Source organism: Nannobrachium achirus, assembly GCF_963921795.1.
Source record: "Nannobrachium achirus genome assembly, chromosome: 24".
NCBI classification, from domain to species: domain Eukaryota; kingdom Metazoa; phylum Chordata; class Actinopteri; order Myctophiformes; family Myctophidae; genus Nannobrachium; species Nannobrachium achirus.
The window spans coordinates 41,921,690-41,937,410 of record NC_137831.1 but is presented as its reverse complement, the minus strand read 5'-3'; the positions used below and the strand labels follow the sequence as shown (position 1 = coordinate 41,937,410).

The window sequence follows — 15,721 nt, the reverse complement described above, 5'->3', positions numbered from 1 at the left end:
AAGAGGGGCCTGCCTAGTTGATGTGGTTGTGTACACTGTATGTGTGTGTGTATGTGTGTGAGTGGAAATGTACGTACAGTATATGCAAGTGTGTGCATAACCTACTGTATGTGCCGGACGGTGCATGTACTCTCTCGGCGAAGGCCTCTCTCAGACTGGCTGGTGCGTTTACGCGAATTCAACAACAGCGATACCTCCATTCTGATATCGTGATGCATGCGTGCGTGTGTGCGTGCGTGCGCATGCGAGGGAGGCCTATCTCTTGGACGGGCCAAAGTAGGTGTTCTCGATGCACAGGACGACGAAGGAACTGGAGCAGCTGCTGGAGCTCTGCTGCAGGATGCTGCTGCCCGCCTGCAGGGGAGAGGCCACGCCCGTCAGCGCCATGTCGCCCACTCGCCACGTCTCGCAGTAGCTGTCCACCTGCCTGTGGCCCGCCGCGGTGGCGCCGTGCCACAGCATCTTCTCCGGCCTGGGAGAGGAAGGTTTAAAGGTTTTAATTTGAACATAAACATTGTTGCTGTTTGTTTTGTTATTTTCGATTTTATTATTTTTTTAGACGAAAATGGAGAACAGTACAAGTATAGTCAATACAATTGAAATGTAGTACAGTACACCCTGCCTAAAAGGAACATCCCAAATAAGACCTTTTATGGTATTTTTTTACGTTGGAAGCGCTCTGTATTTAATTCATGGACATAATAAATAGCAAGCTAAGAAAACATTTAATAATATCGCAGTTATAAAAACATTATGTAAAGTATAGGGGAAACAAGGGGGTGGGCTAAGGTAGGGGGGGGGGGTGCTCACTTCTCGCCTGTCTATGGGAGAAGTGATAACTACCTCCTGAAAGGTGAGTTTTCCGGGCAGTTTTGAAGGATGCCAGCAAGCTACATGTTTTAAGGGAGGTAGTCAAGGAATTCCACACCTGGGTGGCAGTGTTATAAAAGGAGAATTTAACCCATATTTGTCTTATGGGTTTGTGTTATCAGATCATCATGCTGTAAGGCAAAAAAAAACTCTGTGTTTTTTTGTTCTTGTAAATGAATACCTTACTTGATATATTACAGCGTCACACAGAAGTGTTCAAAGTAGCAAGCGTATCTCCAAGTTTCACATTTGTACGTTCTCTTTTTCACCAAGTAAAGCCCTGCTTCATCATAGGCTGTCGCACAAAAGTAGTGAAAACAGCCAATCTACAAGCACACAACACCTCACGGTGCGAGTTCATTTAGTTCATTTTCAAAATGATGAATACAAAATGAACGGTTTTGGACATACAAGGTTCCCACCCGACAAGGCGACAACGGCGATACAGTATATGATGGCACTGTTCAAAGTACTCATTGGAGGATGGATCGCACACAGTGGCAAGAGTTGTATTTTCTTTCTTTATTATTGCATGGATGAGAAACAAACGTTTCGGCTATCAGCCTTCTTCAGTGTATCTCTGATAGCCGAAACGTTTGTTTCTCATCCATGCAATAATAAAGAAAGAAAATACAACTCTTGCCACTGTGTGCGATCCATCCTCCAATGAATACATGTTGATCTAAAGGGACACCGCACCAGTTGAGTCAGAGCGCGGTGGTAACCAAAAAGTCTATTCACTGTTCAAAGTACACAATCGCTGGCTCACCATGCGCTGTCAGTGAGGACGTCCTTGCCGTCGAAGGAGTATATCGGTACGTTGTCCTTCAGTCTGCCGTCGGCGAAGATGGAGTCCCAGCTGTCAAACAGAATCTCATGCTGGACAAGAAGGGAGAGGTTAGTTGTACAGAGACGAGAACACAAGACAAATACAACATTTTACCATGTACCATTTGTGTCAATTATCAATTCTTCACTGATTGGACTGCAAAATCTTGAGCGTTTACTACCCAACGCCAGGGTCCAAATTTCTCAATGAAAGAGCAGGGGGACCACCTCCAACCAACTGCAGATGTGCTAGTTGTTGCGACCGTCAGGTCGCAGTTACTATCAAAACCTCCAGTGGCTGTCAGTCACACATCACGTCACACTTTTGCCCTACTCATATCTCCACCACCGTTGCCCCAATCCATGCCAAACTTTGCACACACACTCCTTGGTTGTCAACCTCCACCCTCCAAACTCATTTCTCACATGGCCCTCTTCTAGCGCCACCATGAGGCAGATTCTTGCAAAACACATTCTTGGACAATGCTCCTACAGATTTTGCCCTAAAATCATGCAAAGAGGTACACAGTATCTCTAAAGTCATGTCATCAACATTAGAGATGTTACCGATCAATCGGCAATGGATCGGATCGGGCCGATCAAAGCGTGATCGGCGATAATCGGTGGTTTAGATCAAAAGGTAAATGCACCGATCCGATCGGCTCGGTGCATCCAATCAACCAGCCGTTCAGTATGCCCACTTGAGGCCATTTTGGGGTATTGATTTCCACAGTGCTGAAGGAATAATTAGTTACTGCTATGATAATAAATACATAGTAATGCTGGTAAATAACTATAAGGCAAATATATAAATGAATTCATGAGTGAATGAATGAATTAAAGTTAAAACATTAACATTTAGAAAATATAAATTATAACTTGATCGGATCGGTGATTGATCGGTATCGGGTGATCAAACTTTTGTGATTCCAAAAAACCTGATCGGACCATCCCTAATCAACATGGATCTGTCCCATTTCCCATATTCCCTCCTGATTGGCTACCATTGCCTTCTAAAGTTTGTGTATGCGACCTGGCGGTCGCTTATCTCCCGATTAGGGAGTCTTACTGGTATTAACATACTGTACTGTACCATGCGGTAAGATAAGTTGCTAAATATGGAACAGGCTACCTTCAGGTTGACGATGGGCAAACTGGCCCGGTCTGACTTGCGGACGATGCTGTGCAGGTCTTGGAGCTTGGACGACAGGAAGGCCCGGAACGTCCCCGTCATCCCGATGGCTCGGGCCTGCGTGAAGCACATGTAGTCTGCCCCGCGGATGCCCCGCATGGACCCCGTCTGGGCACTGTTGAGGGCTATGATGTGGAGCTGGAGGGGGGAAACAATCCCATAGAGCAGTGGTTCTCAAACTTTCAAATGTCAAGGTCTTCCCTTAACTCTGACAGTGTACAAATGGAACCAAATGTTCCATTTGTACACTGTCAGAGTTACAGACTTGTATGGGTCAATTTAGACCCCACATTTGGGGCCTTTTCCACCGGCAAAGAACCGGTTCCAGAACCAGTGTCGGTTCTTGCGAACCGGCTTGTGTTTCCTGCAAACCGGCTTGCGTTTCCACCAGATTGAACCAGAGCCAAGGATTTGGCTCTGGAACCACAAAAACCAAGGACCAACTTTTACGGTTCGGAACCAACTCTGGTTCTCGGTGGAAAAGCACACCTCTGGTTCATCCCATAGGCGGGAGAAAGTACCGGAACCGGTTCTTTCCCGGTGGAAAAGGCCACAAAGAGAACCACTGCCATAGAGCAGTGGTTCCCAAACGTTTTAGCCCGTGACCCAAAAGACAAATTAGACATTTGCCCCGTGACCCAAACTAGTAAAAACAGCAGATCTACAAGCTTGTAGATCAGCTATTTTCACTATATTCCTAATGATCATTTTCTTACATTCATGGAATTTCCTAGATGTATTTGTTTGTTTGTTTCAACATGTACTAAAAGGATTATTTTGTGGAGGGGAGAATGTTTTGAAATGTTAATATGTTTTTAGAAGTGGGAAAAGAAAATGGGATTTTTACTCGAATCGTGACCCATAGATGGCAAGGGTCTTCTACTACATATTGTATAAAATTGAGTCGCAGATTTTCATCGATTTCATAGACTTGTTTGACAGCACTATAATCAGTCTAAGTTGGATTCGTGTTTTTCCAGACATTTAACCATTCCCACAACAATTTAAATTTTAAATTGTTGTTACTCAGTGAATTTGACCTTTCACTCTATACTTGGTCTGCTCTTTTCTTTACCTCTACTACACCAAACCTATTTGCCAAAAATAGCTCATTTACACGCTCTCAACGCCTCGCGCAGAGCGTGTAGAGCTGCTATTTTTGGCTAAAGTTCTCCTCAGAATAGGGATGCGAGGGTTCAAGTTGTTCATTTAAAAGAATGACCCTATCACACAAGGATTTGGCGGCCCCCCTGTAATAACTCTGAGGACCCCCTAGGGGTCCCGGACCCCCTGTTGAAGACCCTTCCTCTATGGCATAGAGAGATGAACTCCCATTCATCGGAAATGGCGAGTGTCGCGCTTAATTTTCTCCATGGATCAAATAACTTTAAATGACTGCGTATGTCCATTTACAAAAGAGAGAATACTCGATTGGTTGTTTCTCTCTCATTCCACACAAATATAAAGGCAAAGTAAGAAATATATCAATTCAATAAATGTAGAGAATGTAAATCAAATCCAGAATCCAGAAGTCACTCCACCAATGTTGTTTTTGACAGCAAATTTTTATTTAGTTTTAGTCATAGTCTTTTGAATAAAATGTAATTTAGTTTTAGTCATAATTTAGTCACCTGAAAAGTTTTAGTTTTAGTAAAATTTTAGTCGACTCATACGATTTTTGGCGACTAAATCTACAGTTGATTTAGTCAACTGAAATGCATTTTGGCAGGCCTTGATGGCATCGTAATGACTGATTTTACGCTTGGTTGCATGCTGAAAATAGCCGATCTACAAGCTCACAACGTGTCGCAGATTGTAGATCTGCTATTTTCAGCACGCAACACCTGAGAGCAACCAAACATAAAATGACTCTCTTCTCCACTAGTCCCTCCCTAACGTTTTCGTCGAGTTTTTATTTTGTTGACAAAATTGTCAATATATTTAGTCTTGGTTTTAGTCATCACGGCTTAGTTTTTATTTAGTTTTCGTCAGTGAAAAAAACGCAGTCGACAAATATTTTTCGTCATAGTTTTAGTCGACAAAATCAACACTGCCCTCCACTCACCGAAGGCCCCGAGGTGTGGTCGTGGACTGGAGTTTGAGGTTCCCTCGGGGGGCTGGGCCGCCGCTGCGGAGTGACCGGGTAGCGGCCGTCAGGGTAGACCGGGCGCTCCGGGGGCGGCTGGTGGTGCTGCCGAGTGTCCGGGTTGCTCAGTCGCTCGGTGAAGCTCGGGTACCGCGGATCCGTCGGCGCCGGGTACTGCGGGTCCGGCAGCGTGGGGTACTGCGGGACCCGGGTGTCGGGTTCGGGCTGCGGCTGAACCTGGGGCGGGTATCTGTGGTCCGGCTGTGACGGGTACCTGTGGTCCGGCTGGGGTGGCGTGTGTCTGTGGTCCGGTTGGGGGTGGTACCTGCAGGTAGGGGGTGGGCGATATGGAAAAATACAATATCACGATATTTTCCCAAGCTGTATCACGATACACGATTTTATCACGATTCTTTTTCACGTTGGTTTTTATGGTTATTTTTTAAGGTTATTTTTTAAGGTACTTGACAAAAACTAGACTCTCTGGGTTCCTTTTGGGAGGTTTAAATTGAACTTTACAATGTAACTCACAGTATACAAATGAAACCAAATGGACCCTTACGGGACCATTTGGTTTCATTTGTATACATTTGTAATCTCTGTATTAACGATTAAACAGGATGTTTTACAAGGCTCCCTCAATTGTATCACGATATATACGATATCTCTGAAAATGCATATCGTGGAGACATTGTATCGTCTCAGCGATAATTATCACCATATCGCCCACCCCTACCTGCAGGGTTCCCGCGCATCTTTACCAATTAATTTCCAAAACTTTTCCAAAACCTTGACAGAATATTTAACCCGATTTCCAGGACTATATAACAATAATTCAGCTCAATAACGAGTCGGCTTACTCCTATGCGCAATGCCCAAAGACAGGTAGTGTGTGCCAGTGGTTCTCAACATTTCAGGCCATGACCCCCGAAATAATCATATTTGAAGAGAGTTGAGGAATTTTGGATAACACGTTTTTATTGTGAAAATAGCCGATCTACATGCTCACAACGCCTCGCAACGCGAGGCGTTGTGAGCATGTAGATCTGCTATTTTCACAATTTCTGCCTCTAATATTTGACAATTTGGCCAATGTTTAATTTGTCATTTCAGTATTAACAAAATCAATAACGAAAGACAATGCATAGTTATTCTTCCAGGTCAATTCCAAAACTTTTCCAGTACTGGAAAAATATTTTTTCTAATTTCAAAATATTTCCAGGAATGTCATGACCGTGGGAGCCTTGTACCTGTGATCCGGTTCTGAAGGGTGCCTGTGATCCGGTTGGGGTTGGTATCGGTGATCTGGCTGTGCTGGATCAGGGTATCGTGGCTCCTGGCCCTCTTCTCGCCTCTGAGGCTCCTCTGTGGGGTGCGCCGCGTTGGGATGGTGGTCCGGGGTGTAGTGGATCACTGGTGGGGGCTCCACGGCAGCGACCTCATTACCCTTTAAAGGATGTAATACAAATGTAATACACATCATAGATCATAGATGTAGATAAGCTGAGCAAGGTGCATATTTTATTAAAAAAACTCACCTGATCGTCGGCCAAGGCAATGTAGGGCCCAAGCTGAGAAAAGAACAAAATAAGAGTATTGAGTATTACATTCTCGAGGTTGTCACAAAGAAAATACATTTCCAAAACGTTTTTTTTTTTTTTAAAGACATACATTTTGGATGGCCAATATATTATTGCGACCGTTGGTCGCATTGACTATAAAAACCTCCATATCCTGTGCGTGCGTCACAATGCGTGACACCTCATCCCAGCTCATGTTGCAAATGAATTACGTCCTTGTCTGACATCATAGACCTATGACATGTCTGACATCATACAATTCCTTTTATGCCCATATATTAAGATCCTTGATGTCATCAATATTAAGGACGGGTACACATTTATGTGCTTTTACAACTCAGGCCAGGAACACATTTGTGTGTATTACAGTACATGTACTATACAGTATGCAGTACAGTTTCTTTTAAATGGAAGACAAAGGTGTAAGCTATCAAATAGTTTTGGAATTTTGTTTCTAGCTGCTACAGAGGCTGAGTAAACGGGTCCCCATCCGGAATCAATGGGGGTACATTTATTGTTATCACATTTTTTGTCTTCAATCAATAGAAAAAAAAGTCATTTTGGGGGTGAACTACTCCTTTAAGGCTTTTTTCAAATCGGATTTAGGCCTAATATCTGGGAATGCCCATATAAGGACATATCATGTGGTCTAGGTGTCCAAGGTCAGGAAAAATACTGAAAACTTACCCAAAATATATATTTTGTTTTATAGCCAAATTAAAAACAAAAGTCCCATACTGTATATTACTATGTGAAATGTGTAGGATGTATTTTGTGTGATAATTGCATGCATTATCTACCATATAGCACAGGTTTATATAATGATAATAAATACCTACTCCTCCCGCGGGGGAAATTCAGATATCGCAGCCCAACCAGCTGCTTTTTTTATCAGCTTTAACCCAGCTGAACTCAACCCAGTGATGCCCACAAGGAGCGCAAGGGGGAAGGGGAGCAGTGGTAGCTGGAGTGGGGAATCGTACCTGTGACCTCTGGGGCCTCCGGAGTCCTAGGTGTGGACACTAACCACTCAGCCACCACTGCTCAATATATCACAGGTTAATGGTTATACTGTAGCACTAACTTTATGTTTACAGCACTGGGATAATGTTGTACCTGCACTTGGCGGACTCCATCTCGTACTCGCAAGTAGAGGTCTGTTTGTTCCTGAACATACACCAACGTTCCTTCTGCTTGACTTCTAGCGGTGGCTGCCATGGTGTCGTAGGACCTCAGCACCATCACCTTAAACACATTAGGAAAGTCAATGCACCACGAAAAGCACTGTGGGTTCTGCAAAAAACGACTAGTTATTATAGAACACGTTCCAACTCACTCCTCCTGAGGATGATCCGGGGTGTCCGGGCGCTCCGGGGGGCCCTGGGGGTCCTGGGATACTGATAGCTAGCAAACAAAAGTTACATGTCAACAGAGTTCATATCAAATCCAGTGGACACACATGCACAGCAACATAACATGTGCACAACAACAACAATATACATGTACAGTATATAAGTGTGCGTGCGTGCGTGCGTGCGTGCGTGCGTGCGTGCGTGCGTGTGTGTGTGTGTGTTCATGCTTGCGATTAATTGTCCAGGGTGCCGGTCGCTTTCTCCGTCCGCGGCCAGTCTCTTATTTTGAAGACCGGAAGTAGATCGAGCTCACAATTCCTACTTGACGATGTTCAAGATTCACCCGGAACTAGTTCTGGTCCGAAACGTAAACAATGATCGAAGATGGATGCCTTCATGCTTGTGCTATTTTAGCGAGAATCCAATGCCATCCATGACATCAAAAGTGTTTTTCGGACACAATCACAATCACTATTGTGTGCACGTGGATGCGCGATGATGATGAATCGGCGACTTCACCCGTGCCAGGGTTTTTCACCGGACGGTAGGTAGCCAGGCCAGCTTTACTGTATTTACAGTATATTTCGCGAGTCATCCCGCGATCGGCACTGTAGATACCTTTTAATATTTCGCGAGACATCGCAGGATCGGCATTAATTGAGTTAATGGAACAAGACTCACTCTGAGTGCCCCTGTAAGGTCCTGGTAGTGATCCACCTGGGGCTCCAGGGGGCCCGGGGGGGCCAGGATAGCCTGTTTGTCCAGGATGTCCCGGGTGCCCGACTCCTGGTTGACCCGGTGGGCCCTGGGGCCCCGGGGGTCCCACAACGGAGTCTCCCGGGGGTCCCTGATGGGACAAAAGAACAGATTTTCATTTTCTGTAAGGTTGATCAGAACCTAGATTAACAATGACTGTATCTTTATTGCGACCGTACACCGTAGGTTGCATTTAGTATGCAAACCTGCAGATCATGTGCATGGTGCGTCACGCCTCTACGCCTCTGTGCATCTGCCCATCAGGGGCGCTGGAACTCCCAAATCCCAAGGGGAGCTGAGCCTGGAGGAGTGCATGCGTGCGGCCTTTGGCCGCACGCCGAAAATTCACGTTTTTTATCTGGTTTTGGGTTGTTTTCATTACGGTTTCGGGTGCTTATTCCCCGCACAACGGTGTAACAAGGAGCTATATAGTTACTAGTTATTTTAGCACACAGTGCAACACACAGCACGCATGCACACACACAGTCACTCACGCACACACTACAAAATCGGGTATTATTTTTGTAAGTTTTCTACTGTTTTTTATTCAACCATATACAACGGTGTTAGTTTGCAACAATGAGCCTAAGTTCTCAAATAAATAGACTTTGGTGTGCCATCAAAGCGTGATTTAAATTTGACTTCCCTTCTGACCGGAAGTGGCAAGGTGACCATGTGATTAGGTCACCATGTGATAATCAAATACCTTTTTTAACATATTTTATTCCCCAAAGTCAAATACATTATTGTTTTAATATAGCTCTGTGTGTGTATATATATAGGCTTATTTTTTTTTTATTTTTATTTTTTCTCCCCACCACCAGGGGAGCTGCAGCTCCCTCAGCACCCCACTTCCAGCGCCCCTGCTGCCCATACCGGTATATGGACATATTGTGTCAGTCTCATGTGGTCTATGATTGTTGTGGTCTATGACCATTTTTGATGTATCAAATATGTTTGATAAAAAAGCGATCTTACCGGAGGTCCGGGGGCAGCACTTCCGCCTCCATATCGGGGATCATGGTACCCGCCTCCTGGCTCTCCTTTGTCCCCTTTAAAACCTGGGTCACCACGTTCCCCTTTCATCTCATTCTGGTGGACAAGCAGGCAACACAAAAAGAAACCAGTTCAAATGTGTACCAAGTTCAAATCAGCTACAATGTAGTCAGCAGACACTCTAATATCCAGAGTGACTTACAAAGTCCACGTAAATGCCACCAAACTTAACCCATTTAGGCCTAGGATTATTGAATGCTTTAACTGTTGAAAAATAGCAGATATACAAGCTCACAGATCTGCTATTTTTGAAAAAGTTGTGAAAATGTGTGCAAATCTTTGAATATATGTATTTTTAAATACATATATAACAAATTTTGCTTCTGGGGGGGTCCCTGGGCTGGAACTAAGTATTTTGAGATGGGGGTCTGTGGGCAAATAAATATAATTTTGGGGGTCCTTCACATGAAAAGGTTTGAGAACCACTGACATAGTAGTCTCTCAAGAACAGACTAACTGAGCTCCAGTTAAGTGAAAAGGACCTTTTCTTTGACGATGGCTGGCCAGATTGCTGACATAGAAACATAGGGTTTTTTTTTTTTTAAATCAGAAGGATTCAAAAGACACTTATAGAATCGTGTCAAAAATAGCAGATCTACAAGCTTGCAGCGCGGCACTGTGAGCTTGTATATCTGCTATTTTTCAATAGTTAAAGCATAAAATAATAATACACAATACTGTGTACCCGTTCTGAATAATCAACCAACACAATATAGCCATATACCATGGAGTTTAACATTAAATTGTGATTATCATAAGGCATATTGTTTGGGGTTAGGGTAGAAGAGTTTGCAGCATACCTTAAAGGTGTAAATGTCAAAATTTGTGGTAAGACCTAGAACAGAAAAAGAAAAGGTCACATTGATTTTTTTTTTCATGACTGTTAGGTAACTCAAATGCACATTGAAAAGGCAATTTAAAATGTCAATTTAGGCATTTAGCAGACGCTCTCATTTGAACAAAGTGCAAGGTTAGGATAAGTGCCTTGAAACATAGTCATCCAACAATGGCGTAAGTAAGTGGTCAAGGAAGTTCTAGTATAAAATAAGTGTTATTACCCGGCTTGGTTGAATGCTTGATTCTGATTGGTCAAGCACTGAAATCAGAGGTCTGATATTCCTTGATAACAGACCACTCTGCTCTAAAACAGACCGCTGCTAATCAAAGACTCAGAGCACCTGCTGCAGTCAAGCTGCACTGCGTGGATCTTGTGCTGTATCCAACATGTCAGCCATGTAAACAAACACACAAGCGACATTTAGAACTAAACGTTGCTCTTAAGAATGTTTTTAAAAATATTTTAAGCGAGAAATAGACAACGTAGTATCAGAAAATGGATTCTATATAATCAGCACTTCCTTGTTTTCCAAGGCGACCGTGTCGCGCTGGGGGGACGCCCAGCGCAACACTTGTGTAACACTTCCAACCGTCTGTAAACAAGGAAATACTTTGTTTTGTTTTTAGTTTTGAGTCAAATTATTCATTTTATTTTGTAGCCGGGTAATAAGCGGGATAATAAATGGTAATGAATGGCTGATAACTCCCCTCGGGTGGTGCTTCGGGGAGTTATCAGGCCGTCGGTGTGTTATATATCATCATTCACCGCAGAGCCATTCATTATCCCTTACATAACATCTAGCGTCTTTCTAAGCAGCATTCTACATACTAGACGCTGTTGTTTCATCTATTTTATCCTCAGTATATTGACAGAGGAACCATGAAACTACCTGGAATGCCAGGTATGCCCGGTGAGCCCCGGTCACCTTTGTCTCCCTTCGAATCTGAAACAGACAGATGCAACGCAACACAATCTGAACTGGAATTCTATAAATGGGTACTATAAATGGGACAACATAACACCCAGGTGCTTAATGGAGATAACAATACAGTTACAAATAGATTGGTGCTTCTAGGATCAATGGAAACCATGATTTGAAAGTACAAATCCGAGCACTCAAAAATGAACAATGTACAGTACTTTAATCATGTCTATTACAAGATTTAAAAGCCAACATGTTTCGACCAAACTGGTCTTCATTAGGGCAAGTATGACAAGCATGCCTACTTGCCCTGATGAAGACCAGTTCGGTCGTTTTTTTTGTTTAGTTTTTTGTGCTTGGATCTCTTCTTCTTTTCAAAACAATATCATGTTGATGTGCATTTCAGTTAATTATAGCTTATATATTAAAGCAAGCAATATTTATGATGCAGACCTTACTGACAGTATGGAGACTATGGGCTCTATATTTGTCCATGCATTATCTCTTATCCCTAAACCAAGGATCTTCAACAGGGGGTCCGGGACCCCTAGTGGGTCCTCAGAGTTACTAAAGGGGGTCCTCCAAATCTTTGTGTGATAGAAACTAAAAAAATAGCAGATCAACAAGCTCACAACGCCTCGCGCTGCGAGGCGTTGTAAGCTTGTAGATCGGCTATTTTTGGCAAAGAGGTTTGGTGTAGAGGGGAAAAAGAGCAGACCAAGTACAGAGTGAAAGGTCAAGTTTATTAAGTATTGACTTAAATATCTGAAAACACAAATTGACATGAATCCAAAATACACGATGATTGTGCTGTCAAACAATGAAACTATAAGGAATCTATGAAAAGGTTGCGGGGGTCCCTGCTTCGTCTCTTTCTCGACTAAGGGATCCTTGGCCTGAAAACGTTGAAGACCCCTGCCCTAAACGGTTTTGCCATTTCTACTATTTTGAAAAAACATTTTTGAATATTTCAAATAGCTGATCTACAAGCTCACAACGTAGATCGGCTATTTGAAGAAGTATTTTAAAAGGTTTTTGATTTAAATAGTAAAACAGTTTAGGGATAACGGGTAAGGCATGGACGAAAATATGTGCCTACAATTCCCATAATGCATTTCATGGTCCAAGACGACATTATGATTCATATATTGTATTAAGTCAGGATTGCTATTTGTTGTAAACACAGCAAACAATGTCACGGCTACTGAGGGTATTGGGTAAAAAACAGTTAGTATTCACGTTAACTCTACCCCAGTGACATCACTGGAATAAACTTAAAAGCAGGAGACATTGGGCAGTTTTATTGGCTGCAAATGGAACATTAGCCCTCCAAAATAATTAAATCATTAAAGATGAGGTTAAAATGGGGACCTTGTCCCTTTAACTTTAAAGGACAACTTTAGTTTTTTACAACAAGGGTTCATATTTTAGATTGTAATTAAAGAATATAAAAGATGAGTGTTAAAATTATTTCTAGTGTTTTAGAGATTCTTATTTCAGTGGTTGGGGGCATGCGTACAAATACGTCATTTTACACAGAATAAGCCCATTCCCAAGATACAATGCAACCTTTCATGGTTGGATGTGACTTATGGGGGCTAGAAGTGTTACTGTAAATAGCAAGAAGAAATTGCTGGCTTATTGTGTCTAAAAAGACATATTTAGCCACTTGTACGCATGCCCCCATGCGTACGCATGCCCCACATTTTAGCACGGTAAACGCGATAAAACAATAGAACGAAGCAAATGAAAACATTTTAACACTCACTTTTTCTTTTCTCTAATTACAATATAAAATATGAACCCTTGTTGTAAAAAAACAAAGTTGTCCTTTAATCAATCCAGCTGTCATACATTTCACAGAGGGCAGAATATGGAGTCAACTTACCAGGATAATACCTGGAAGGGTCTGTGTGACCCTGAAATCAGACAGAAGAACAACAACAGTGTCAATGCTCGGAAAGGTATCATTATTATTATACAGTACATCTCTATTTTAACCCATTTAGGCCTAGAATTATTGAATGCTTTAACCAGTGAAAAATAGCAGATATACAAGCTCACAGCGCGGCACCGAGTGCCGCGCTGCGAGCTTGTAGATCTGCTATTTTTGAAAAAGTCGTGAAAATGTGTGAACATCTTTGACTATATGTATTTTTAAAGCGAACGTTTGTAACACAAATATTTGCTTCTGGGTGGTCCCTGATACAATATTTTGAGATGGGGGTCCGTGGCCAAATACATATAATTTTGGGGGTCCTTCACATGAAAAGGTTTGAGAACCACTGACATAGTAGTCTCTCAAGAACAGACTAACTGAGCTCCAGTTGAGTGAAAAGGACCTTTTCTTTGACGATGGCTAGCCAGATTGCTGACATAGAAACATAGGTTTTTCAAAAAACCTTAGAAGGATTCAAAAGACACTTAATGAATCGGGTCGAAATTCTAATTTTCACGATTCAAAAATAGCAGATCTACAAGCTCGCATCGTGGCACTCTGTGCCGTGCTGTGAGCTTGTATATCTGCTATTTTTCAATAGTTAAATAATGAAATAAAATAATAATGATACACAATACAGTGTACCCGTTCTAAATGGATTAATATCTGTTTTCGAATGAACACAGATATGATACGATAGATATGATCTTCTACCACTTTTTCTAGTCACATGTTCAAATACTGGATTGTGATTGGCTTAAAACAGTAGTAAATGAGGCCACAATAGCCGGAATGTGTGAAATGCCCGGATGTACATGCAAATGAGGCACATTTCCGAGATCAATACGCGATGAACGCATCCGGGGACTTCAGGAGGGAGTCGGAACGCGACCGAGTATTTCCCGGTGAATCTGTGCGCAAAGGTGGGGGCCGATGGGCAAGGAGGGTTGCGAGCTTATGAGAAACAACTAAAATAAGACCTTAAAACCTGGCGAAAACAGTTGCGTGCATTAGCGCAAATGGAAAACATTCAATTAACTTCTGAAAAGCCTACACGGCCTTTAAACAGCGTGCATACGGTGCATTAGATGAGGATACATGAAATCATTAAATGGAAATCATTAAATTAACTTCTGAAAAGGCTTCTTCTAAGCCTACACTATATAGCCTACTAAAAACGAGTGAATCTTGCCACACGTGAATAATTGTGGTTCAGTGGTTGTAAACAATAACACAGACAATATAAAATCCTTAGTCTAGTTGTGGGAAGAAAAGGATATCATCATCATCATGGCCCCAAATAACTTTTAAATATCTTGCAATTGGAGACGAGTCTCTTACTAAATCGGCAAGAGTGCCTCTCATTTTCAATACATAAAGGCTAAGCTATAGAACCTCTCCATCATCAGCAATAGTCAGTGGTGGTGCGTGTCCCCCCACACTCCCAAGCCCCCACCTTTGCGCACAGATTCACCGGGAAATACTCGGTCGCAGTCGGAACACCTTTCCCCCCACCAACAAATGACGGTCGCAACTGTCCTATGTTTACTAACGTGCATGCTATAGTCGCCGATTTATTTGGATCCAATGCAATCCGCCAACTTTAAAGCCCCTTTTCTCTGAACCTATGCCTTTCTGGAAGCGAACAGCCTCTATTTACGGCCGGAACGGTACTTCTAACTGACGTTAGCTTAGCTGTAAGCTAGACGCATGGATTAGTATGGAGTTGGCGCCATCTGTTGGTGAGTAGAAGATGTTGTTTGTGGAACTATCTGCTGTCTCGCGGAAGTTTTATAGGCAATAATGATTGTAACTTAAGATCCTTGCAAGTTACAACTATGTGTTTTCTTTCATGTATACGGGAAAAAGTGGTAGAAAAGCTATTTACCACTCGGGGTCGGACATTATGCTCTCATAATGTCCTGAGTGAGGTTGTTATCGGACTCGGCTGGCGCCTCGTCCGATAACAACCTCACTGCGGACATTATGAGAGCATAATGTCCTCTCACTCGGGGTAAATTGCTTACGTCTATCCTCCACCAGGTATGAAGTAGCAGGTCAACTAGTGGTGCATTGTGGGAAGTGTAGTGAGGGAAGTGACCGGCGGTTCTACTCACGCCGAATCTGTCAATAGGAACGGCTGGTCCAGGAGGTCCTGGGGGCCCGGGGGGTCCTGGGACGCCCTGGGAGACAAGAGAACTGCTTCAATCTGTGGTACTTACTGTGTGTATTCAGGGTAGGGATGGGAGCTAGGGGTGTAACGATACATTTTAACTGCGATTCGATACATATCACGATACAT

The 15,721-nt window shown here is 42.9% G+C and overlaps 1 protein-coding gene across 1 annotated transcript in view; it reads right to left on the bottom strand.

Annotated features, from left to right (window-relative positions):
• Positions 1 to 255: 255 nt before the first annotated feature.
• Positions 256 to 15,721, bottom strand: part of LOC308280311 (uncharacterized protein) — a gene marked incomplete at both ends in the record, with an annotated part of 93,273 nt that continues 77,807 nt past the window's right edge. The window contains 14 exons of the mRNA XM_080720573.1: positions 256 to 472; positions 1,640 to 1,749; positions 2,831 to 3,028; positions 4,956 to 5,301; positions 6,227 to 6,423; positions 6,515 to 6,547; positions 7,673 to 7,801; positions 7,893 to 7,960; positions 8,590 to 8,755; positions 9,643 to 9,756; positions 10,521 to 10,555; positions 11,448 to 11,501; positions 13,369 to 13,399; positions 15,537 to 15,602. Coding sequence (XP_080576699.1) covers positions 256 to 472; positions 1,640 to 1,749; positions 2,831 to 3,028; positions 4,956 to 5,301; positions 6,227 to 6,423; positions 6,515 to 6,547; positions 7,673 to 7,801; positions 7,893 to 7,960; positions 8,590 to 8,755; positions 9,643 to 9,756; positions 10,521 to 10,555; positions 11,448 to 11,501; positions 13,369 to 13,399; positions 15,537 to 15,602 — 1,764 coding nt within the window. The remainder of the gene's footprint in view (positions 473 to 1,639; positions 1,750 to 2,830; positions 3,029 to 4,955; positions 5,302 to 6,226; positions 6,424 to 6,514; positions 6,548 to 7,672; positions 7,802 to 7,892; positions 7,961 to 8,589; positions 8,756 to 9,642; positions 9,757 to 10,520; positions 10,556 to 11,447; positions 11,502 to 13,368; positions 13,400 to 15,536; positions 15,603 to 15,721) is intronic.